General features: G+C 36.9%; 2 protein-coding genes across 3 annotated transcripts in view; both read right to left on the bottom strand.

Annotated features, from left to right (window-relative positions):
* LOC137072683 (protein GPR108-like) overlaps window positions 1–7,554 on the bottom strand; it is a 25,308-nt gene extending 17,754 nt beyond the window's left edge. The window contains exons 1-4 of the mRNA XM_067440599.1: window positions 7,305–7,554; window positions 6,146–6,256; window positions 6,013–6,063; window positions 5,827–5,912 (exon numbers count right to left, since the gene is read on the bottom strand). Coding sequence (XP_067296700.1) covers window positions 5,827–5,912; window positions 6,013–6,063; window positions 6,146–6,256; window positions 7,305–7,394 — 338 coding nt within the window. The 5' untranslated portion in view covers window positions 7,395–7,554. The remainder of the gene's footprint in view (window positions 1–5,826; window positions 5,913–6,012; window positions 6,064–6,145; window positions 6,257–7,304) is intronic.
* Window positions 7,555–15,776: 8,222 nt separating this feature from the next.
* Window positions 15,777–19,384, bottom strand: LOC137072693 (uncharacterized). 2 transcript variants are annotated; one of them, XM_067440616.1, is made up of 5 exons: window positions 19,302–19,384; window positions 19,166–19,223; window positions 18,365–18,532; window positions 17,648–18,167; window positions 15,777–16,463 (listed from the first exon to the last, which is right to left on the bottom strand). In XM_067440616.1, the coding sequence occupies exons 3-5, from the start codon at window positions 18,530–18,532 to the stop codon at window positions 15,961–15,963; spliced, it is 1,191 nt and encodes a 396-aa protein (XP_067296717.1). In that variant the 5' UTR covers window positions 19,166–19,223; window positions 19,302–19,384; the 3' UTR covers window positions 15,777–15,960. The 2 variants fall into 2 exon arrangements, with proteins under 2 accessions (XP_067296717.1, XP_067296716.1); XM_067440615.1 differs by lacking the exon at window positions 19,302–19,384 and having other exon boundaries at window positions 19,166–19,297.
* Between the last annotated feature and the right edge of the window lie 4,434 nt (window positions 19,385–23,818).

The raw sequence follows: 23,818 nt of genomic DNA, 5'->3' as shown, positions 1-23,818 counted from the left end.
CCATAATCATTCACAAACACAATCATTCACAACCATAATCCCATCATTCACATTCACAACCATAATCCAATCATTCACAATCATTCACAACCATAATCCCATCAATCATAATCACAACCATAATCATTCACAACCATATTCCCATCATTCACAATCACAACCATAATCCAATCATTCACAACCATAATCCCATCAATCCCAATCACAACCATAATCATTCACAACCATATTCCCATCATTCACAATCACAACCATAATCATTCACAATCACAACCATAATCCCATCATTCACAACCATAATCATTCACAATCACAACCATAATCCCATCATTCACAATCATTCACAATCACAACCATAATCATTCACAACCATAATCCCATCATTCACAATCACAACCATAATCATTCACAATCACAACCATAATCCCATCATTCACAATCATTCACAATCACAACCATAATCATTCACAACCATAATCCCATCACAATCATAATCATTCACAACCACAACCAATCCCATCATTCACAACCATAATCATTCACAATCACAACCATAATCCCATCATTCACAATCACAACCATAATCATTCACAATCACAATCCCAATAATCACAATCACAACCATAATCATTCACAATCATAATCATTCACAATCATTCACAACCATAATCATTCACAATCACAATCCCAATAATCACATTCACAACCATAATCATTCACAATCATTCACAACCATAATCATTCACAATCACAATCATTCACAATCACAATCATTCACAACCATAATCCCATCATTCACAACCATAATCATTCACAAACACAATCATTCACAACCATAATCCCATCATTCACATTCACAACCATAATCCAATCATTCACAATCACTACCATAATCCCATCATTCACAATCATTCACAACCATAATCCCATCAATCATAATCACAACCATAATCATTCACAACCATATTCCCATCATTCACAATCACAACCATAATCCAATCATTCACAACCATAATCCCATCAATCCCAATCACAACCATAATCATTCACAACCATATTCCCATCATTCACAATCACAACCATAATCATTCACAATCACAACCAATCCCATCATTCACAACCATAATCATTCACAATCACAACCATAATCCCATCATTCACAATCATTCACAATCACAACCATAATCATTCACAACCATAATCCCATCATTCACAATCACAACCATAATCATTCACAATCACAACCATAATCCCATCATTCACAATCATTCACAATCACAACCATAATCATTCACAACCATAATCCCATCACAATCATAATCATTCACAACCACAACCAATCCCATCATTCACAATCATTCACAATCACAACCATAATCATTCACAACCATAATCCCATCACAATCATAATCATTCACAACCACAACCAATCCCATCATTCACAACCATAATCATTCACAATCACAACCATAATCCCATCATTCACAATCACAACCATAATCATTCACAATCACAATCCCAATAATCACAATCACAACCATAATCATTCACAATCATAATCATTCACAATCATTCACAACCATAATCATTCACAATCACAACCATAATCATTCACAATCACAATCCCAATAATCACATTCACAACCATAATCATTCACAATCATTCACAACCATAATCATTCACAATCACAATCATTCGCAACCATAATCCCATCATTCACAATCATTCACAACCATAATCATTCACAAACACAATCATTCACAACCATAATCCCACCATTCACAATCACAACCATAATCCAATCATTCACAATCACTACCATAATCCCATCATTCACAATCATTCACAACCATAATCCCATCAATCACAATCATAATCATTCACAACCATATTCCCATCATTCACAATCACAACCATAATCCAATCATTCACAACCATAATCCCATCAATCACAATCACAACCATAATCATTCACAACCATAATCCCATCATTCACAATCACAACCATAATCATTCACAATCACAACCATTAGGGATGCACCGAATGTTCGGCAACCGAAATTATTCGGCCGAAAATAGCCAAAAAAAGCACTTTCGGCATTCGGCCGAATAAGTAAAAAGGCCGAATAATTTTGGCCGAACAATGACGTTTTTAATGACGCGATCAAAAAGTAACCCACGTAGAGTGAGAGCCGCGTGCTTTATGCAGCAAACATGTCAGCAGTGTGGAAGCACTGTTTAGTGCTGCATCTCATGTCATCGATGAGAAGAGGAACCGACTTTCATGTGAGAAAGCAGAGAAGCTACTTTTCATAAAGAAGAACCTGCCACTTTTCCTGAAGAAGTAGGCTAAGTAGGCTTATGTCTAGGACAGTTATTTATTTGTTGTGGGTTCATCCACATTTTTTGCACTATTCAATGCACATTTGTTGTTGTAGACATACAGAGTTACATTCTTTCAGCAGTCAGTTATAGGCCTAACATAGGCTATTCAAGAAGGGGGGCTTCTAAGATGGCCAAATAAAAATATATTTTTTATTTTACTAATTATTTATTTTAAGTTATGTTGTGCTTAGTTTGTATAATATCTGCTGGAATGTTAAAAAAAATTCAGTGTTAAATAAATATTTTGAAATTGTATTTTTGTTATTTGATTTATTTCTCTGAAAAGCAACACAAAATAGTAAAAAGCACATTTTTACTATTTAATTATTGTAATGGTAAAAAAAAATTGCCAAATAAATGGAAAAAATGCGAAACACCGCGTTCGGTATTCGGCCTTCGGTCTTCGGCCAAGAATTTCATTATTATTCGGTTTCGGCTTCGGCCAAGAATTTCATTTCGGTGCATCCCTAACAACCATAATCCCATCATTCAAAATCACAACCAATCCCATCATTCACAACCATAATCATAATCCCATCATTCAAAATCACAACCAATCCCATCATTCACAACCATAATCATAATCCCATCATTCACAATCACAACCATAATCATTCACAATCACAACCAATCCCATCATTCACAACCATAATCATTCACAATCACAACCATAATCCCATCATTCACAATCACAACCATAATCATTCACAATCACAACCAATCCCATCATTCACAACCATAATCATTCACAATCACAACCATAATCCCATCATTCACAATCACAACCATAATCATTCACAATCACAATCCCAATAATCACAATCACAACCATAATCATTCACAATCACAATCCCAATAATCACAATCACAACCATAATCATTCACAATCATTCACAACCATAATCATTCACAATCACAACCATAATCATTCACAACAATAATCCCATCATTCACAATCACAACCATAATCATTCACAATCACATTCACAACCATAATCATTCACAACCATAATCATTCACAATCACAATCCCATCATTCACATTCACAACCATAATCCCATCATTCACAACCATAATCCCATCATGCACAATCATTCACAACCATAATCCCATCATTCACATTCACAACCATAATCCCATCATTCACAACCATAATCCCATCATGCACAATCATTCACAATCACAATCCCATCATTCACATTCACAACCATAATCCCATCATTCACAACCATAATCCCATCATGCACAATCATTCACAACCATAATCATTCACAAACACAATCATTCACAACCATAATCCCATAATTCACAATCACAACCATAATCCAATCATTCACAATAATTCACAACCATAATCCCATCAATCACAATCACAACCATAATCATTCACAACCATATTCCCATCATTCACAATCACAACCATAATCCAATCATTCACAATCACTACCATAATCATTCACAACCATAATCCCATCATTCACAATCACTACCATAATCCAATCATTCACAATCACTACCATAATCATTCACAACCATAATCCCATCATTCACAATCACAATCCCATCATTCACAATCACAATCATTCACTACCATAATCCAATCATTCACAATCACTACCATAATCATTCACAATCATAATCATTCACAACCATAATCCCATCATTCACAATCACAACCAATCCCATCATTCACAATCACAACCATAATCCCATCATTCACAATCACAACCATAATCCCATCATTCACAATCACAACCATAATCATTCACAATCACAATCCCAATAATCACAATCACAACCATAATCATTCACAATCATTCACAACCATAATCATTCACAATCACAACCATAATCATTCACAACCATAATCCCATCATTCACAATCACAACCATAATCATTCACAATCCCAATAATCACATTCACAACCATAATCATTCACAACCATAATCCAATCATTCACAATCACTACCATAATCATTCACAACCATAATCATTCACAATCACTACCATAATCCAATCATTCACAATCACTACCATAATCATTCACAACCATAATCATTCACAATCACTACCATAATCCCATCATTCACAATCACAACCATAATCATTCACAACCATAATCCCATCATTCACAATCACAATCATTCACAATCACAATCATTCACTACCATAATCCAATCATTCACAATCACAATCATTCACTACCATAATCCAATCATTCACAATCACAATCATTCACTACCATAATCCAATCATTCACAATCACTACCATAATCATTCACAATCATAATCATTCACTACCATAATCCCATCATTCACAATCATTCACAATCACAATCATTCACAACTAGGGTTGGGTCGATTCTGATTCCAATTCTTACTTTCGATTCTCGATTCCGATTCTTTGAGGGGTGGAGTCAAAACATGTCACATCGATATTCAATGCTATTTTCAATACCATGGGGGAAAAACACTGCATATACTGTCAATTAGATATTTTTTATATAATTTTTTTTTTTTGTCTGTCTTTTGAAAGTCTAGGCAATCAAAAAGTTCTTCTGAAGAGATAATATAATATATAAACATTGATCAATTACTATTAAAATTCTCTCACAAATATTTGCTATCTCAGTGTATTTTTACAACGGGGTCATTGTGTTGCAATAGCTTACACACAGCACAAGAAAGCTTGATTTCGAACGGTAAATTGAATTTAAAAAGACGACTAAACAGTCATTAAATAAGAACGAATAAACATATTACAAGAAATAGCACAAATAAATAAAATAGAATAAAATATATAAATGAAATAGACTGCTTTATTTTGTCAGGTAAGTCTAGCATTCTGAATTTAAAAAAACGCAAAGTGGCTAATTAAATTTAAAATAACAGTGGATAATGTTTTTTGCAAAAAATTAAATAGTTTCAGATGCGCTTCAGATGTGAGTGCAAAATCTGAGGGATTCGTAGACTTATGTGCGATCCCGCACGAAATTCAGACCAAACACACACTAATACTAACACGCTGTCGTAAGGAAAAGTCCAGCAGAACGAGCTTTCGCTGTGTTCAAAGGGTTAACCGGGCTGAGTGAGAATATGCGGCTGCGCGTCAACTCGCTGTCGGTCAGAGAAGGAGAGGAGAGGAGCTGGGATCGATACTGTAGAAACTGAGCAGGCTATCGTATCTTTTCAGATATTGCACTGTGCCGACCCAGGCTTTTTAAAAGTGAAATAAATCCACACTTCAGAGCCGCTTACCGGGCTTCCATGGCTAAAAGAACAATCGGGCGCGCAAGCACCGGAAATCAGGTGGCCATGGAAACCAAAACTTGCGCGTTTGGAACCGAAAACAAAATTATTTTTTAAGCGGTTCCAAGTTCCATGCCCAACCCTATTCACAACCATAATCCAATCATTCACAATCACAATGTCTCCTCACCTGAGGGTCTCTGTGTCGATGATAAAGAGGATGGGGTCGTCATCCGGCTTATCATCCTTCAGTATGCACACCTCGTTCTCCTCACCCTTAGGGAGGACACACACACACACACACACACACACACACACACGGTCAGATCAGAAACACAAGGACCGGCCAGAGAGAGAGAGGCGTGCAGATACTCACAGTGTAGGGCAGGACCCCGTTCACTCGAGACCGAGCCAAACTAAAGCCCACCTGCAACACAGACAAGCGTCCTGATGAGAGACCACACACACACACACACACACACACACCTGATGGCAGGACGGGCGCTTACCGGGGATTCGCCCTTCCCCGACGGCAGAGTCAGAGACACCACGTCGACGTCCAGTGTGCCGTTAGCGAAATAACCGAAGGTGTTCAGATGGACGACAAACCGCGTCTCGTTCTGAGGGACAAGAGACGGTTCATGAGGGAAAATATGATTCAATAATCATTTCATGAGGAAAACATTATTACAAAACATCCGATGTATGATTATAAATGATAAAAATGATAAAATAAAAATAAGCTAAATTAATTAAATAGGTAAAATAATTAATAATTTTTTTAATAATTCATCCTTAAAAAAGACAAATCATCAGATATGACAAATAAATGACAACCATGAAAGATAAAGATTAGCTAAATATATTAGGTAAATCATTAAATAGGTAAAATTCCTAATTTTATGAATAATTCACAATTAAATTACATTAAGCATCAGATATATAAAACAAAAGCTAAAATAAATGATAAAAATAAGCTAAATAAATTAAATAGGAAAATTAAGTCATAATTTTATTAATAATTCATCATTTAATAACATAAAACATCAGATGTGTGAAATAAATACTAAAATAAAACAGAAACAAATATTTAAATGAGGTAAATCATAAATAGTTAAAATAAAACTATAATTTTATGAATAATTCTTCATTAAATAACAAAACTTCATATGCTACAAATGATAACAAGAGAAAAATAAGCTAAATAAATTAAATAGGTGAAATAATTTATTGTTTTATGAATAATCATCATTAAATTACATAAAACAACAGATATGTGACACAAATGATAAAATAAGATAGAAAAATAATAGAAATAAATGAAATAAATTAGGTAAATTATAAATAGGTAAAATAAAACTGTATGAAATTAATCCTTAAATAACAAAACAGCAGATATATGAAACAAATGCTAAAATAAAAGAGAAAAATAAGATACATAAATTAAATAGATAAACAAGAATAAACAAGAATAAACAAGACACATAATCAGATAAGACAAACAAATGCTGAACTAAAGCTAAATAACGGAAGTAGGTACAATAAGCCATATCTTCATGAATAAACCCTGGCATGAGATGAAACATGAAATGTGTGCCGTAGAGGCAGAAAGAATGATAATAAAGCAGATTAGCGAGATATGTTTATGCGTAAATAAGTGCGCGAGACCTTGAGTTTGAGCTGGTGGATCCGCGCGCGACTCACGGACACGGCCAGGATTAACAGCAGCAGCGCGCACGCGGCGACGGAGCGACCCATCCTCAGACACACACAAACACTCACACACACCCGCCTCTCGGTCACTTAACGTTACACGGGCCCGTCAAACGACTGAAATTTACTCAACCGATCGCCAGCTTGTTTCCAAAACTTCTTCTTTTTCTTCTTCTTCTTCTTCTTCTTCTTCTTCTTTGATGTTTAACGGCGGTTGGCATCCAAATTCAATGGTGCATTACCGCCACCTACCGTACTGGAGTGTATAGATTCAATAGATTCAATATTACTACAAAATTCACACACTCCTTATATATGTTTACCAATAATGCATAAATATTTATTTAACCCACAATGTCCAACCCTCAGTCTAGTAATTTCTTCCCTTCGATTCCTTCCATTGATCTTCCTTGTTCCAACCTTTTGTTGTATACTGTATAGATGTCTCCCTTTCACCTCTGCATCCCAGCATCTCTGCCACTTTCCCATAATTTTCATCCAAATTCGGACCTTAGCTTTACTTAATAAAATTGTTATTTCAACAGCTTCCATTTTGCTGGCTCGCTTTGCCAAACCATCTACCATTTCATTTCCTTTAACCCCAACATGTGCTGGTACCCATGTGAATTTTATTCTTATACCCAACTGGCAAATGCGTGAGTAACATTCTAGTACCTCATATATTATATCCTGCCTTGACAACCATACTGGTTATCAAACTGCAAACCACATGGCTATTATTACACATACGACACATCACCTTTATAACCAGAGCATTAGAATCTGAATGAGCTCAGTGATTCAACCACTACATGACGATTATTTAATCATCACTAAAGAGCCAAATCACCTGGCCATGGTTCTTTCTTGGCTTTCCATGCTGTAATAAAAGTGCTTTGTAAACACAGTTAAAGCAGCCAGAAAACTAATGTGAAAGAGATAAGGGTCAAGAGCCCAACTAAAGAAAACACTGCTCACCATCATGGTTATCATCAGGTGTTCATCATTAATGCTCAATCATCGCTTAATTATCTCATTAACGTCAACACTGCCTCAGTGGTACTTTAACTCAGTAGTGAGCACACACATCAACACCGGGAAGTGTTAATTTAACATGAGCATTTTTCAGTGTGCTTTTCCATAATTCTTAACTGTTTAATTTACGTATAACTGGCATATATCAATCACATTCAGTTTATTAATACAATTACACAAATCTTACCTGTTTCATTTATGTATACTTACAAATATGAATCACATTAACTTTATTAATTTGTTTATGTAAAAAAAATCCAAATCCATTGAAAATTTATATGCAATATAAATACATAAATCTTATGCTTTTTGTTTCCTTTTTTCTTTTAGTCTTTAAATTTTTATGTAATACTTACTGGTTTTATATGTATGTAAAAAAAAAAGCAAAAAAAAAAACATTGCCTCCTCTAACCACGCCTAATTTTGAATTTCATAGTGTGCATAGTTTCATAATTCTCTGGTAACGGCAGCTGCCAGCGTTTTCCCGTAAAAACAACAGTTTTTCCCCATAAAATTTACGGTAAAAAAAACGGCAGCAGTGGTTGCCAGAACTTTACCGTAAAAAATACGGCAGTAACGTTTTAGGTTTTACGGAACAGCACCATATAATTTAAAGGTTTATACTGTAATTATTACGGTTAAAAACCATTTATTTTACAGGTTAAAACTGTATAATTTAAAAGTTTATACATTTTATTTTATTTAACAGTAAAACACAGTTAAATGTACAGTTTTTCGAAGCGAAAAAGAACAGGTCATTGTGTGATTAACAGTGAAAAACCGTAAATTGACATTCCCAGAATTCCCCACGTGACACTTCGCATTTGATGCATTTTCATTGAATGAACTATGTTTCTTTTTAGTTTTTTCTAATCACTTATGTACATTAAGGTTTTATTTTACATCTAATGTTGTTAAATTAATGTTTATTGCATTTTTAAAAAGCCATGTCTGTAACAATGATGGTGTTTGGTGGTTAGTGTTTGTGTGTGCACCTTCTATATGTTAATATTGTCCCTCCAAAAGCTGCTTGTGATGAGCTTTGATTCCTCATGTGATTCTCATCACCACCAGAGAGATGTGTTGATGATGTGTGTGAGTGCTGGTTAGAGTGTAGGGGAGATGGTTTGTAGAAGATGTGAGGGGATGGGATCTAGAGGGCAGGTAGTGGGATGGCTGGAGAGGAGAAGTTTAGATACTTCATCCTCAGTGAGTGTAGAGAAGGAGGAGAGAAGATGTTTGGCTGTGGATGTGGCTGATTTAAAATTGTGTGTGTGTGTCTGAGGTGCTGTTGATTTTGTTGTGGAAATATGAGGATTTAGCTGTATGGACATCATGTCAGAAGGAAATGAGCAGAGATTGGTACTTACTCAGGTCAGATGGGTCGTTTGATTTGCGCCATTTTCTCTCTGCTGCCCAAAGTTTGGTCCGGTGTTCACGAAGAACATCAGATAACCAAGGGTTAGAGGGAGTAGAGCGAGCTGGCCTGGAAGACAGAGGGCAGATACTATCTAGACAAGAAGTTAAAGTGGAACATAAAGTGTCTGTTGCAGTGTTGACATCCATAGAGGAGAATTGTGTGGGTGACAGAAGAGAGGATGACACAACGGAGGAGAGGTGAGAGGGAGAAAGAGAATGCAGGTTTCGTCTGAAACTAACTGGTAGAGGAGGTGGAAGCGTACGAGTAGTGAGATGTAGATTAAATGTGATGAAGTAATGATCAGAGAAGTGTAAGGGTTGGACCAAATTGTTTTCTGTAGTGTAGTTGCATATGTAGACGAGGTCAAGTTGGTTGCCAGATTTGTGTGTGTGTGAGGTAGTAAGGAGTTTGAGATCGAATGAGGATAGGAGGGAGTGAAAATCTGTAGCATACGGTTTGTCCAGGTGGATGTTGAAATCACCAAGGATTACAAGAGGGCTGCCATCCTCAGGGAATGAGAATAGCAGCACATCTAGTTCCTCAACAAAGGTGCCCAATTTACCTGGAGGGCAGTAAACGACTACAAGATGGATTTTAGCAGGAGCTGTAACTGTAATAGCATGGTATTCAAATGAGTTGTTATTACATAGAGAGGTGTGGGTTGAGTATTTCCAATTGTTTGAGGTGAGAAACCTGTGCCTCCACCTCTGCCAGTGTGGAGAGGGGTGTGTGAGAAAGAGAAATTATTAGAGAGAGCAGCAGGAGTTGCTGAGTCTTCTGGACGGATCCAGGTCTCAGTCAAGGCCAAGATATTCAGATTGGAATGAGTGGCGAAGGCTGGAATGAAGTCAGCTTTGTTTACAGCTGACTGACAATTCCATAGACCCAGAGAAAAGGAGGGAGGAGTATTAGTAGAGGAAGGAATAGGACGCAGATTAGCAGTGTTGCGCTGCCGTCTGCGTCTGATAGTGGAGCGAGGGGTAGATATAGTGGGTGTGTATTGAAAGCACATTGTGAGATTAGAGAGAAGGAGAAAGAGGGCAGAGAAATAAATACTTAAGTGCGTTCTCTGTGTTCGTTCTACGGTGGAGTCGATCGTAGGTAGAGTCGAAAAAGATGTCTTTAGACCCGTAGGTCTTAGTCGATCGTAGGTTGAGTCGAAAAAGATGTCTTTACACTTGTCGGTCTTCACAAGAGGCGGCTGAACACGAAGGCTGAATGCTCCCAATACACACTGATCAGTACTTGAGCTGTGGATGCTTTTATAATTATCCCAAAGATTAATCAGCGCAACAGGCTGCCAATGACTCAAATCGAAACCAAACTATGACTCACTACCTGTGCTAAAAGCCACCAATTATTATTTGATAACGGCTGACAATTGCGTACAGCGCACTTCAAACTGCCCTGGTTAAAGTGCAATTGTAAATAGCTCACGTAATAAAGTTATGAATAGAAAAATAAGTTCAAAATCGAAATGTATCTTCCTTCTAGTAATTAATACACAAAGCAATACAGCAAATACAGAGTATTTCAGAAACACTTACTTGCGATTCGAGCTCCTTCACTGACCGACGCGCTTCTCCAAGATTTTAATCCATGATGGTGTAGTGTGTTACTAATGGTTTTCTTTGAGACAGTGGTCCCAGCTCTATTCAGATCATTGACCAGGGCCTGCCGTGTAGTTCTGGGCTGATCCCTCACCTTCCTCATGATCATTGATGTCCTACGAGGAGAGATCTTGCATGGTGCCCAAGAACCAGGGAGATTGACTGTAATCTTGAACTTCTTCCATTTTCTAATAATTTTGCCAACAGTTGTTGCCTTCTCACCAAGCTGCTTGTCTATTGTCCTGTAGCCCATCCTAGCCTTGTGCAGGTCTACAATTTTATCCCTGATGTCCTTACACAGCTCTCTGGTCTTGGCCATTGTGGAGAGGTTGGAGTCTGTTTGATTGTGTGTGTGTGGACAGGTATCTTTTATACAGGTAAAGAGTTCAAACAGGGGCAGTTAAAGGTACAGTATTTTCCCCTACTATGGTAGTCAATGGTTGTTCCATCTGCTTGGTGACAAACTTTCTTACTATCCCTTTAATGCAGGTAATGAGTGGAGAACAGGAGGGCTTCTTAAAAAAAAGCTAACAGGTCTGTGAGAGCAGGAATTCTTACTGGTTGCTAGGAGATCAAATATTTATGTCATGCAATAAAATGCAAATTCATTATTTAAAACTCATACAATGTATTCTGGATTTTCGTTTTAGATTCTGTCTCTCACAGTTGAAGTGTACCTATGATAAAAATTACAGACCTCTACATGCTTTGTAAGTAGGAAAACCTAGGTAGATTTCAACAGATTCTTACATAATGACATTTCCTCTTCCTTTACTTGGTTAAAATCTTACTTGAAACAAAAATCATCCATTGATTTTTGGTTAATATCTGATAGTTTAATCTCTTTTGTTAAATCATATACTATTTCAACTGCACCGTTAACTAACCACGCAGGTATTGAGTAAGACATTTCGAAACTCTTAGCTCTTTAAGCTCTTTAACTCTTTCCCCACCAAACACAAATTTCCGTTATTTGTGAGAAAATGCTTCCCTGCCAAACACGTTATTTTCCGTGTTTCAATATTTTCACTGTTAGACGCTAGGGCTGTTAAGCCTCTTCTGAATGAGTTCTGAATCTCCTGATCAAAACACACGAAGAAGATGCAGTTAAACAAGCGATCGTATGTAAACAGATGTAAATGTAAAAGATTGTGATGATCATCATTAAACATCATATAAATCAAAACTATCTAATGTTACTGAATGAGATGTGGACCCAGGATGAGCTAGAGGACTGTGAAGTATTAGGGGTGTTGATGGACTTGATCCGTTTTTGATTATCTCCGAATCTGATCTGGATACAGTCTTTCACAAACACAGGGATTTTTCAGCTTTTTGTTCAAAATGTTGCTTTTTTATGAATCTTACCCATATTCAAGTCTTGATAAAAAAGGAACGCATGAAGCGAGAAAAAAAAATTGTTTAAAAGTGTCAGCTCTTTCTTTTGATATATTGTATGCCTAGATATTCCTAAAACAAAATATTCCATGGGCTATTACATTTTTGTGGAAACGGTCAAAAACCCTGGCGGTGGCTGGCAACTTTTTTTTTTTTTTTTTTTACGCAGGCGGTGAAAGAGTTAAGTAAGCCAAGGTATTGGCTATGGAAATTAAATACCTCATAATTTTAGTTATTATTTGGGCATTAAAGGTATAATTGGGGCAGAGTGGACCTGATTGGCAGATAATCACAAGTGGCAGGTTTAGAAGGGAACAAAACAGATAGTCTTTGCTAAGTATTCTTGAGCAAACACAAAGGATCCAGCATCAGTGCTAGGTACAAATCCATACTGGATGATGCACGCAAAAGAGTCCAATTACATAAAACAACCATTACCAGAGAAGCTGGTCAAAAAGGTCTGAGCAAAAGTCTTTCAGGGTAGACCAAACAAGTCAACACAGAAGCATAGGCTAGGCAAGAGAACTTCAAGACTGAGCAAAGTTAAGCTTGGAACATACTCTGCAAGAACAAAGAAATGCGTTTGTTTTCTCGAGGTGGCAAGAACAAGAACAAAGTTCATTCTGGCTAGCACATTCCATACTTCATGAGAAAAGCAGGTGCCAATCATCTGTGTTTCTCAGCATTAACCACGCCCACTTTAAATCTCTGACCAATCACACAATAGTTCTCGGACACCTGCAAGAAAAAGGTTCTGCTCAGGCGGTGTCGAGAAGAAGCTGCAAGAACTCCCAAACCAGGGCTGCGAGAACAAACTGACGTCATTTTGTGATATGTAACTGTAATGCGGTCATAAGAGCTGCCTGGAACTACGTTCGCTGTGCGTTTCCCAGAAAATAATTGCACACCTCACACCAATCAGCCAATCAGATTCTAGCATTCAACAGCCCCGTAGTATAAATGTGGATCTTCGCTCTCTGTTACTTAATCCTGATTAAAAAACTTGTCAGTTTCCATACTTTATTAAAGGGGAACTTCAGCGCTGGGAAGATGGCTCTGTATTTAAACTGGGTAATCAGTGTAGTAGAAATGTGAAATTATTTTTGAATTTGGTGCCTTATAGACTGAGAAAAGGCAGAAAATATATTTTTGTCTCATGGGGATGAAAGACTACAATTCCCAGAATGCTTCGCTGCCCTGTGAGGCCACTCCCACAGCCACCGCTACTATGACTGAGTTGGAGAAGACACTACAATTAAAAACTGAACGTGTGTGTTCAATATAATGAGTGAGTCGCCGCGCGAGTCTCACAGCACTGAGCACTGACTGCAGGAGTGAGATAAATGAGCTGATGAGCTCTCGTGATGAGAGCTGAGGTAATCGCGACTACACTCGGGGCATACATTCACAACGCGAGTTCAGTCTGCCGCATTTCATTTCATGCCTTTGCAAGCTTAACTTTCATAGAAATTAATTAGAGAAGTTAAAAGACTTACATTGCTCACATTAGCTCCGTTTAAATGATCCTGTAGCTGAGCTGAGCTGTGAGTGTGATCTCCATCCTCATGCGCGGGTTCAAAACATGCGGGAATGGCTCCCTCTGCTGGCTGTAGTCTTTAGTCTTTGGCCAAACATTCCTCCTATGATGCAAATATCGTCAATTTGCATCATAGGAGGAATTTTTCCAGAAATAAAAGGCATAAATCTCTCGTCTCAGGGGGGTGTGAGGGGGAAAAGCACAATCATTTGAATATACTCCAGGGTTTCTACTGATACAAAGCCATTTGCTAATCGCTGAAGTAACCCTTTAAGCTGCACAAGTAACTGTATACTGTAATAGTAATATGATTTTTGAGCAGCAAAGCAGCATTATTAGAATGATTTCTGAAGGGGCATGACACTGAAAACTGAATGCAGCTTTGGCTCACTGAAAAAAGTTAAAATCAGTGATTTCACGATTGTACTGTTTTTGCTTCACCCCTCTACAGAAGTCAAGTCGTGTGCATCTTCACCATCCTCCAGTTCATTTCATCATGCACTGCCTGCTGTCCAAACACTTGAACACACACTACACAAACACACTAAAAAGGGAAGCACAGTACCTGATGGTTTTCAGACCAAATGTGACGGCTCTCATCAAATTCTAGTCGCATTGACCAACTTCAGACAATCGGTATTAATATTGGTTAAAATGTTTCTGTATTCAGGCCAAGAGCCGACTCCGCATTGAGGCAATCTGTGTTATGAGAAGTGCTATGAATGTGACTCGACGTGACATTAGACATGAAGAGAGTCTGCCTGACATATGAAGTGTTTTTATGTGCCGCCCCCTTCAGCTCAGAGAGGAGTGTTGCAAGCGGAATGGTAGGATCTGCTTTGTTTTTTGGAGAAAAATGTTTCTGGCTGTTATTTTGTGCTTGATTTGTCATGTTCAGGGCACCATTATATGTTACTGTACCTGTAGTGTGTGTGTCCATGACTGGATCATTTCAGCTTTGTGTAACAAAAAGTGACTTACTGAAATAAGAGTCATTTCATGCCATCATGTTTTTCAGTAAAGAACTGCTAAAAGAGTTAAGGCTTGTCATTCTGTCAGTGTGATTAAATACCGCATAAACACACTTTAATCCAATATCAAACACTGATCTACACATTACAGTGAATTTAAAGTTGTCACAAAGAAACAGATTTTCATCCAGCGCACTCATTTCTACACAGTAAACAATGCTCTAGAACTATTCTTGTTTTAGGTTTACCTTTTACAAGCATAAAGTAGCGTTACTGTAAGAGTGTAAGGTGTTTTTTACACAACAATAATGACACGATGAAGCTATGATGGTTCAGGGTCAGCGAGTTTCTTCTGGTGAGTCTGAAATCCCCATTTAAAAGCGAATCTCTCGCCACAGATGGAGCATTGTGAGCATACAATGTGAGCATTTAAAGGGTTTTTCTCCTGTATGTATATTTTTAAGTCACTTAGCTTATAAAAACCCTTCCCACATTCACTGCAGGGATACGGTCTTTCTCCCGTGTAAACTCTCAGATGAACTTTGAACGGATATGGACTAGCAAAGCTTTCCAGTCAGAACACAGGTACGGTTTCTCTCCGGTGTGAATCCTCTCATGGGTCAAATGATGGAAACGTTTCTTAGTGTATTTCTGGTGTGACTTCAGAAGGTTTTTCCACATTCACTCCACTCTCTTTGGAGTGTGTGAGTAGATGTTTCTTCAGTTTAGATCCTTTGGTGAAGCTTTTCTCACATTGAGGGCACTGGTGCAGCTTTTTCTCCCCGTGGTATCTCATGTGACTAGCAAGATGTCGTTTGGTGCGTAAATACTTGTTGCACTCGCTGCATTGGAAAGGTTTTACGCTACGGTGAGTCTTCTTATGGCGGAAGAGGCTAGCAGAGGAATTAAAATCCTTCCCACACGGACCACAACGAAACTCTTTCTTCATACGGTGCTCTTTTGAATGAAGTCTCATCTCTTCTGAGGTAGGAAAGCTGATGTCGCATATCTTGCAGGTGAAGTCTTTCTGTTCTGTGCATTTTCTCTGACGTTTTCTCTGACGTTTTCCACAGTCAGTCACTGTCCGTCGCTTTTTGGATGTTGAGGCAGTTTCTCCATCAGAAGATGAACCTGCGTTGTCATCTGAAAGGAACAAAATGGGCTTAAGTAACTTTTTTCTATAACTTCCAGAGCTGAACTATCAGTACTATCTGGAAAGTATTCACAGTGCTTCACTTTTTCCACATTTTGTTATCTTACAGCCTTATTCCAAATTCTAGATCTGAAGGATCAGTCAAAAGCCATTAATATCCGTGCAGAGCCAAGCGAGTGTTTTCAATGAATTCATTTGGAAGTTGAGCTTTCATAGGAATGAACTGAAAACACTCGCTCTGCTCCGCGCCTAGATTCGCACCATTATGAAAGCCGTACACATTTTACTTCCGCCTTAGACACAACAAAACAGCGCAATGACAAACTCCCCTAAATGGGCGCTTTTACATGTCGCTTTGAAACCAAATCTTCCGCCGTCGTCTTGTCAGTCAGCTCCTCACTCTCTGATGAATTAAATCTGACTAATGCCAGAGGTGGACAAAGTACACAACTCTATTACTTGAGTATCAATATTACTCCGTTACAAGTGAAAGTTGTAAAAACAGATTCATTTTTCAAAAGTACTTAAGTATAAAAGTACATTTCCTTTTTTATGCCAATGCATTATTGTATTATAGTTGTATAAATGCACATTATGCCATCATGGTTTAAGCCCGTCAGTGACGCTCCATCTGACACACTAGCAGACGACTAACTTAAACTCATTTAAATACTTGTAGAAAAGTTACAAAGCTCTTTATAAAGCTGCTGTCACTTTAAGGCCGAATGCACGGATCCAATACACTGATACACATCTGATATTCTCCCAACTTTACCATTCTCTTTCTCCCAGATGTTTATATTTTTTATATTTTATATAAAATGCGCGTCAAGTTTAAACATCTCCCCAAACGGACGAGCCGTGCGCAGTCAACGAGACGAGGAAAACAAACAAGCATACAAATGGAAATTATCGCGGCCGGAAAAATTATTGAGCTCATTTTATTCATCGTGCGATTACTTGATTTATTGACTATCGCGATAGGCCTACTCACGCTGCATTGAGCAGACATGTTCGGGTTTTATTTGTAGTGTCTTTTCTCTAACTGAACTAAATTATTTGTATTACTATTAAAACTAATCAAAGCAACGGTAGGCGGTGGGCAAGTGATGTAAGTGGAGTTGCGGCTGAACTTTGGTAACAGAGTATCACAGCCAGACTAGATGAAACACACCTGAAATAAGAACATCATCATCCTCAATCTGATCTTCATCCTCATCCTGATCATCATCTTCATCATCCTCCTCCTCATGGCTCTGCTGTTGTTCGTCTGCAGTGGTTTCATCTCCTCTGCTCTCTATCAGGTTTCTACAGTCCTCCAGTTTGATGAAGCAAATCTTCAGCGGCGTCTCCTGGATCTGCTGTTCTCCAGCGTTACAGTCAGAGGTTTGATCAGCGGATCCATGATCCTGAGCTTCTGTCCCATCATTCCCATCATTGTCATTATCATCAATCCAATCATCTTCCTCCTCATGGCTGTGCTGTTGTTCATCTCTTCTGTTCTCTATCAGGTTCCTGCAGTCCACCAGTTTGATGGAGCACATCTTCAGCGGCATCTGCTGTTCTCCAGCATTACAGTCAGAGGTTTGATCAGCGGGTCCATTATCGTCAGTATAACACAATAAAGTGAGGCTGAGCTCTGAATCCTGAGCCTTTGTCCCATCAGTCACACACACTGAAACCTTCTCCAGATCCTGACAAACACATCACAGATAAACACAAATAAAGGTCAACCTGTTGATATTAGCCTCATTACTCAGCTGTTATCTCTAGAGGTTATACTGATGGCATATTTTGCCGCTGGCTTAATTTGAGATGTGTATAAGAAGTGAGAAGCTAACAAAACTTTGATTTGATTGAGCTGAAGGATGAAATGATGAGCGGCTCAAACCTCTCTGTTGGGTTTGTCTCCTCTTTCTCTCAGCTTTGCCTCCAGTGACGCCACCTCTTTCTTCAGCTGACAGATTTCACTGATGAAATCCTCAATATCCAGCATGGACAGATCAGTTCCTACTGATTTACAGCAGATCACATCCATCTGCGCTTTCATGGTCAACATCTGAACACAAACACATCATTACTATAGAGACACATTTATTATAATGGACTTATTTGCATATGATTCAGTGTTTTGTTATGAAACAAATGGATTTACTATCATTTTACTCTATTTCCTTCAAATACCATAGCTCATTTAATCTAATTTCTTTATCATTTTCACACAATAAATACTTAAAGTGAATGGTAGAATATTTTATAATACATCACCATTATCACAAAACACATTTATAATACTCAAGGCTCAAACGATTATTTGCATATAATTATCTAAAGTTTAGTTTCTTAAACTTTAAAAACAATGGACTTACCTTAATTTCACTCTATTTTATGTAATTATCAAGTCTCATATTTTATCTCAAGGACAGCCTTTATATATAATTTTCACTCACAACTAATAAACTCACTTATTAGACTGAATGTTCAAATATTATGTATATTTAACAGTTGAAAGACTTCATTCAAACTCCATTACTGTCTGTACACTCATATGTTAGTGCTTCTTTGTTTACATCATTATAGTTTTACCTATGTACATATATTTAATACAAACCAGTATAAAGAAGCAAACCACAAAGGTATAATACAACGTTGTGACTTTTACACAACAAAAACGTTTAAATAATAATATTACCTTAATTTAAGATCGTCAGCTGCTGGATTTATCAGTTTTCTGCTCGTTTCTCCTTAAACTATAAGCACATAATAATGTAAAACCACATCATCGATGTAAAAAACGATAAAAACACACAAGGGATGAATATATTTACCAACAGAACTGCTCCCGCGGTTTCACACAGCAACGAATGACGCACTTCCGCCTCCCGCTGGACTGGAGCGACTGTACAGCTCAATACTTCTGACTGGGTTATCCATTGTCCTGAATGATTAATGCAAGTAATGTATTTTTACTGTCCCAATCATACATTTAACAATTTTAATAAATATAATAATTTACACTCAGTACTGTTTTACAACACTGAGGTACAAATTGTAAGTAGAAATATCATCTTACTACTATTTTACACAGTTTACAATAGTGCAAATATCTAACGCTAATTAAAGTAAAATTATACATTTCAAAGTTTATGGCCAAACTTTCACCAAGAAAAATGTACATCAGCAATTAATTAATCAACAATTATTTAATGCACAGTTACATATAAAGATAAATCTTGCTATGCATCTGTTTTGACATTGAACATTGAGATTTATCTGTCATGTAGAACATCATCTAAAAAACACTTCTGATGATTCAGTGCAGGTCCACATTAATACTGCCTGGCCTTGAACATGGGCTGGTTATATGCCAATTTGGGGAGGCGTAAATATGAATGATCCCGATGGTTCCTTTAAAGGGATAGTTCACACAAATAAAATGTTGTCATTTACTCACCCTCATGTCTTTCCAAAACCAAAGACTTGTCCATTTTCGGAAAACACATGAATTTTTTTTTTTCCTCATCATTTTTTGTTAATCCGTTTACAGTCTAGATAATCAACATTTCCAAGCTACAAAAGTCAGTAAATTATAACGATTTCATTTTTTGATGAATCAGCCCTTTAAAGAGCAGCCCTCCAAATTCCTCAAAATGTGTGAGGTATGTGTGTCATGTCTGTTTTAATACTTCAACAAAGTTTAGAAAAGAGATTTGCAAATGAAAATTTTGAAAAGTGATTTGAATGTAGGGAAAACATGATAGGCTAGTCTACAACACTGGACAAATTGCCTTATCCAATCATTGAAAAATCCTAGGCCTAGGCTACTGAATTTGTTTCCAAGTGTGCAAATATGTTTAACTTAAAGTAAATGTTCTGCATTGTGCTTCTGTTTTCTATCTTAGATTTTGATGTTGATTCAGTGAGTTAATGTTGACAACAGAATGTTGATTTAACATAGTTTCAATGCTGTTTGCTATCTGGGGCTGAGATTCATCAAAAATATCAATGCCCAAATCTGCTTGGTTGCAAACATTCTTTCAAATATCTTCCTTTGTGTTCAGCAGAACAAAGACATTTGTACAGGTTTGGAACAATTTAGAGCATGAAGAAATGATGAAAGGATTGGGTGAACTTTCGTTTTAAGGACTTAAGGACAGAGCGTTACAAGCTCTTGAGGTAAACCACACCCATTTTTCCAAAACACCAGTAGATGATTCATTGTACAGAATTGCACACAGGTAAGATGTATTATCTTTCAGGATCTTTTGAAGTCCATGTAGTCGAGTCAAACACAGATCAATGAAGTAATTACTCATCGGAAGAAGAGCTTCATTCAGTCGAGTTTAATAAGAGAAACATCAGAAATGTGCTGAGGAGGAAACCTTGCACATCTGATCTGTTCTTGTACAGCAGGAAGGTTTAATTTACGCCGGTTTTCAACGAGGTATGATCTCATTTTCTCTGTATCACTTGTGAAAGAAATATTTCTCTATTAAAAAATGTATTTTTGCTTGAATTTATACATTTACATTATACACAAAATACTCACTCTCTTAGAGACAACCAAGATGAAGACCAGTGAGGTGCAGAAAGTGAGATTTAGGCTCTGCTGATCATAAAACACAAGAAACTGCAATAGAAAAACAGTTGAGAAACATTGCAATGACCAATACAAATGATTAGTCCAGTAGAGGTTCTGTCTTTTTCTGATGTAGTAAAGCTGTGTCAAACACTTTAGTATGGGAAACACATACTCAATATGAACTATGAATGAACTGCTTATTAATAGTAAGATAGTTGTCAAGTTTAGATATTGGGTGAATTAAGGGATGTAGAATAAGGTCATGCAGAATAAGGCATTAATATGAGCTTTATAAGATCTTATAAACAGCCAATATTCCAGTAATATGCATGATGATAAGCAACTGAAAATGAGAATTGTTTCCCATACTAAAGTGTTGCCTCAATTTGCTGGTATTTTAAACAAGATTATTTATTACACTATGACTTTATGGAGAACGTTTTGACTGGTCAAAATGGTTAGAGAGTAAACTTGGTCTTCATGATAATATTTACAATTAAATATTGAGACACAGAAAGTCTCTTAATGAAACAGAAGCAGATTAATAATCCTGATATTAATAAACGCTGTAATGTTAGAGTGTATGCTTTGTTAGGCCAGTTGTTTTCTACATTTTAATGGCCTTTTTTTCTAAGAGGCTTTGAGAATCTACAAATAATTTAGAGGTGTTGAGAAGAGTTTAGATGTCAAATATTTTACACAGTTAAAGGTGCCTATCCAAAAACATACTTGGGGGAGAAGTGTCCATATTTCATTGTTTTGAACTATAGTATTGAAAAGTAAACATTTATCTTAGATTTTTTTTATCAACTTTTTAATTTTTTCTCATTTTAGTATTGTGAAAAGAACATTGTAAAGAAACCGGTCCAACCAGTCATCACCATATTTGAATTGCTTTGATTATGCTAGACTCTTGGAAACGTAAAACTGAAAACTGAAACCTTTCAGCAGATGATCTTACAGTGCTAGACATTTGAATATAGTGACCCTCTGAAGAAAGTCATGCAGGTTTGGAAGGACACATATTTATTCATTTTTGGGTGAACAATTCTTCTACAAAATGCTGCCTTATCAATACTAATAATAAAATGCATGTCATTGGATTAAAAAAATGACAGTTATATTTATGCAAGTATGGAGAATTAGAAAACAAACATTTGTTATCATTACGGAAAGATGCAATCCATGATGACAGAACATATTCCAAAACATTCCTCAAAATAATACTTACTTTAATAGTGAAGTCATTTTACTCAAAAACTGTAATACCCCAATAAACAATACTCTCTGAAATAAGTTTAATTTATTGTTAAAACAAAAGTTAAAATTATTCTAACTTGCAACTTATTGGTCGATATCGAAAAGTAATAATTATTTATATTTGATATTATAGCCGATAACTGATAAGTGGCCAATAAATCTAAATCCAAATTTTTGTATAATTTAGGAGAGAATTTAGATAATTTTGTATAATTTTGATTTCAGAAACAAATCTCATCATTAAAAACCATGTCCTAAGCACTTTAACATAAATCAAACATATACAGGACAAACTGGTTCAAACTCAGTTTGAACCAATGTAAGTTTTAAAATTGTACACTTCTATTCTTAATTTTTTTATATATATATATGCCGTATTATACATGCGAACCCCCCACCCCACTACCCTAAACCTACCCAAGAGAGCGTGTCATATATACGCCATAAAGTGCGTATCAAATGCACGCCAAAATGAGTTTTGCCGTATACATTCCACAACATTGCACACTCGTACTATCTTGAGTGTGTGTGTGTGTGTGTGTGTGTGTGTGTGTGTGTTGACTTACAAAAAATAAAGTAATGCCTAAATAATGCAAACAAGTCATTGGACTATATTATTTGCATACAATAATAAAAAATCATATGCCATTAATAAATAAAATGGAATAGCTTCCACATCTGCTTAAGAATGTGATTGCACAAGTGAATGTTCTAGTTAGTATGTGTAAGTCCTGTTGTGGAGGTGCTCTTCCTGTAACAAAATGCTGAAACAAGGCTACGAACAAACAAACAAACAAACAAAAATATTACATTATAATATTCTCATTATACCTGACAAGTGTAAAATTTGGTAGAGGGGGATTATGGGGTGGGGTTGTTTTTCAGGGGTTGGGCTTGGCCCCTTAATTTCAGTGATAGGAGCTCTCCAAGATATTCTAGACAATTTCATGCTCCCAACTTTGTGGGAAAATTTTGTGGACAGCCCCTTCCTGTCCCAGCGTGACTGCGCTCCAGTGCACAAAGCGTCGCTCCATAAAGACATGGATGAGGAGTTTGGTGTGCAGGAACTGGACTGGCCTGCACAGAGTCCTGAGCTCAACAGCTTTGGGATGAATTAGAGCGGAGACTGAGAGCCAGTGCCCGGTTGCATAAAACACCTTAAGATTTTCCCTTAAGTATGATACGTAAGGCGTGATTTCCCCTTATCAAAGGGAATGATTTAAGGGTGTTGCATATAATCCCTTAAACGGTTCTCTTAGGTAAGGGAAACCGTTAAGTGTTTCACGACTGCGACCCAGGTTTTACCGTTATAAAATTCTATTGTTGCCATAGACACGCTGGCGGGTTAGAGAGTGAAGCTGAGATTCAACAAGAGGATAATTACACGGAGTGAGAACATTATTGTCTTAAATCAAATAAAAATGATCACTGCTGAGGATAAACGATTTGAAGATCACGACAAAATAAAATATGCTTGGTAACGTTATTTGTTTCACACGTTAG

This window comes from Pseudorasbora parva, chromosome 4 (assembly GCF_024679245.1).
Source record: "Pseudorasbora parva isolate DD20220531a chromosome 4, ASM2467924v1, whole genome shotgun sequence".
Lineage (NCBI taxonomy): Eukaryota > Metazoa > Chordata > Actinopteri > Cypriniformes > Gobionidae > Pseudorasbora > Pseudorasbora parva.
This window is presented reverse-complemented; position numbering and strand designations above follow the sequence as displayed.

Excerpts from the sequence above, each read along its gene's own strand:
- LOC137072693 (XM_067440616.1), bottom strand. The coding sequence starts at position 18,532 with ATGTTGACCATGAAAGCGCAGATGGATGTGATCTGCTGTAAATCAGTA. Across the intron at positions 18,168-18,364 it reads GAGACAAACCCAACAGAGAG|GATCTGGAGAAGGTTTCAGT; the intron begins GTTTGAGCCGCT and ends TGTGTTTGTCAG. Across the intron at positions 16,464-17,647 it reads TGATGATGTTCTTATTTCAG|ATGACAACGCAGGTTCATCT; the intron begins GTGTGTTTCATC and ends TGTTCCTTTCAG.